General features: G+C 29.8%; 1 protein-coding gene across 1 annotated transcript in view; it reads left to right on the forward strand.

The window, feature by feature from the left end:
• LOC117181114 overlaps positions 1–624 on the forward strand; it is a 182992-nt gene extending 182368 nt beyond the window's left edge. The window contains exon 3 of the mRNA XM_033373682.1: positions 267–624. Within this exon, the coding sequence (XP_033229573.1) occupies positions 267–624 (358 nt within the window). The remainder of the gene's footprint in view (positions 1–266) is intronic.
• The last annotated feature ends 2174 nt before the right edge of the window (positions 625–2798 follow it).

Here is a 2798-nt window from a genome sequence, read left to right on the forward strand (position 1 = left end):
TGCGTTCTTTTTGAAGGTCGTGGTTCGGACACGTGCTAAGTTGCTAATTGTTTTCAATCAAATTACTTATTCATTTCGAACCTACTCCCAAATCGTCTAATTAATTTAAATAATATTTCAACTATTTTTCATGTTAAAAGAGTTAAAAGAAAAATCTCTTCGATTTACATGATATGAAGTTTTCACTTCTGCTGGGCGTCCCACAACGGCTAGGTGTTTTTTTTCACAGTTACAACATTACAATAATTCTTTATTTTATATTTCAGGCTATACAAATGTAGTTGCAACGTGATGACTTTCATCATGGGCCTGCAACAGCAGACGCAGGCTGCACCACAGGACACAGTTGATTATTCAGGATATTTGCAGTCCTCCCACAATCATCAGATTCACGGCAAGCAGTCCGAAAGACAGCAGCTACAAGTTGGTCAAAATATATTAGCCAAGGATCACAACACCAGCGTCGCCAGCACTAAGGGCTTATTAAATGGTCCCGGGCAGAACAATTGTTTCCTCAACAGTGCTGTTCAGGTGAGTGACCTTAAAAAGTCTCTTGAATGGCTTAGTCTGAACTTGAATGTTATTACCTTTTTTTGTTTTCACGACGGATCTTCGGTCCGATGAAGGTCGAAGGTCGAAGGTACCTTGCTTTCCTATTCTGATGATCACGTCTCTCTTTATGAATCATAGGAAAGAAAAATTGTTTTTTAAAAATGTCGACTACCAGGGTGTTTACTCACCTGGAAAACTTTGAATTGTCAGGGAATTTTTATATACAAACCTGGAAAAACTTGATAATGTCAGGGAATTTTAGTTTGAAGTCAAGGAATTTTTTATTTTTTCAAGAATAATGCTTTCATTTTTGTAAATTGTTATATGTTGCGTGGAACGAAGAAGCCGACTTTACAGCACCAAAAATATTCTCAAATTTTTGCGATCAACTTGAACGATTTATAACATATGGAATTAAAGAAATATGTTTTTTCATTTGTATACGTAGCTTCATATTACATTATTTACCTATTTTGTTGAAAATTCGTTTTTTGTTGTTTTTTTTGTTGAAATTTTTTCTCTCTTGAAAATTCATTTTACTGTTAAAAATGCATATTATCAGGTTGAGAATTCAAATGTTTGGTAGAAAAATCGTCTATTTAGCTTGATAATTTAACATTCTTGGTGAAGTTTTTTTCTTAATTAACTGGAAATCCAAGGAAGGTTCAACTCTTCTTGAACATTTTTATTTTTGGTTTAAAATCTAATTATTTTATACACAAGTCGAACACTTGTTAAAAATTAATTTTTCTTTTATTAAAGAATTCATCATTTTTATTGCAAATCCATCTCTTTTGTTGAAAAATTAACTATTTTGTTGAAAATTCTCTCTTTTTGTAAACATTAATTTTTTAACTTGAAATTGAATTTTTCCAGATGGAAATTAAATTAATTTGTTGAAATTTCTTTTTCTTTGGTTTAAAATAATTTTTTTAACTGAAAATTGAACTAATCCAGTTGAATATTCCATCATTTTCATTGATCGTTTATCTCTTTGGATAAAAATTCATCTACCTTGTTGATAAATGCATCGTTTTGAGTTGAAAATTCAATTACTTTTTAAAAAATTAAACACTTTTGTTAAAAAAATCCTTTTTCTGTTGAAAATTTATCATTTATATTGCAAATTCATCTTTTTGGTTAAAGATTTTTTTAAACTAATTTTTACATTCTCATCAAGAGAAGGTATTAGATTTGTGTATAATTTTCTCCCCCCCTCTCCCCTCCCCCTGTTTTTATCAAATGTCCACGTTTTGAGACCTCCTGAATCAACACTTTAAGCCAAATAACGCACGATATGAAAAAAAGTCAAGAGAAGCAAAATGTTTCTCTTTGAATGCCCTACAAGATTATCATAAAAACTTTTTAAATTTTCTTGAAAAATCGAAAATTCAAATTTTGACAGCATAAACAAATAATGGAAAGTCAAAATGGACAAAAAAATTTGACAAAAAAGCTAATAAGATTTCTAAGGGAGTTATTGAGCTTGATTTTTGAAGTAGGTTTTCAATTTTTTTATAAATACACAAATATTATGAAAAAAATGGCCATTTCTTCTATTTGACGTTTCCGGTGCTCGTCAATAATAGAAAATGGTTGAAATCGCTTTAGTTGCATAGAGTTACATTAGTTAAGGAAATTCCAATATTAGACATTTTAGAAAAAAAAATTTCTAAGCAAATTATTTGTTAAAAAAATTTTTTCTACGATTTTCCATGCATATACGTTTTTTTAATTAATATTGCAAGATATTTGAATGAAAACGTTAGTATATACGAGTAATAAAATTTCTCTTATGATTGTAATTTTTTATATTATAAACAAAGTTAATGTACAAATGCAATAAACAGGCATTTTTCGACAGAAATATTCGTTGTTTTCGATGTAAATTTTTTTTAATTAGAAAATTTGTGATAAACTTGAGCAACATTCTTAATTAGTTGAATAATCTTATGATTTTTTAACGAATTTAATAAACAAATGCATGATTATGGCATTTTTCGAGATACGTGATGAGAATCTATTCGTTAAAGCCGAAGGAGCTTTAACAAAAAAGAAGTCACTATCACCAAATTACTGTTGTCGATGTTTTGACATTTAGTTTGAAAAAATTTGTGCACAAGTGTAGGGAATATACAAAGACAGAGCGCAGAGCGCGAGATAAATATATTATCGAGCGCGAAGCGCGAGAACCAGCAGTCGCGTGCTTTAGGCTAAAAAAATATTCCAGTTGAATATTCAATCGG

The sequence above is a fragment of the Belonocnema kinseyi genome, chromosome 10 (genome assembly GCF_010883055.1).
Source record: "Belonocnema kinseyi isolate 2016_QV_RU_SX_M_011 chromosome 10, B_treatae_v1, whole genome shotgun sequence".
In the NCBI taxonomy this organism is placed as follows: domain Eukaryota; kingdom Metazoa; phylum Arthropoda; class Insecta; order Hymenoptera; family Cynipidae; genus Belonocnema; species Belonocnema kinseyi.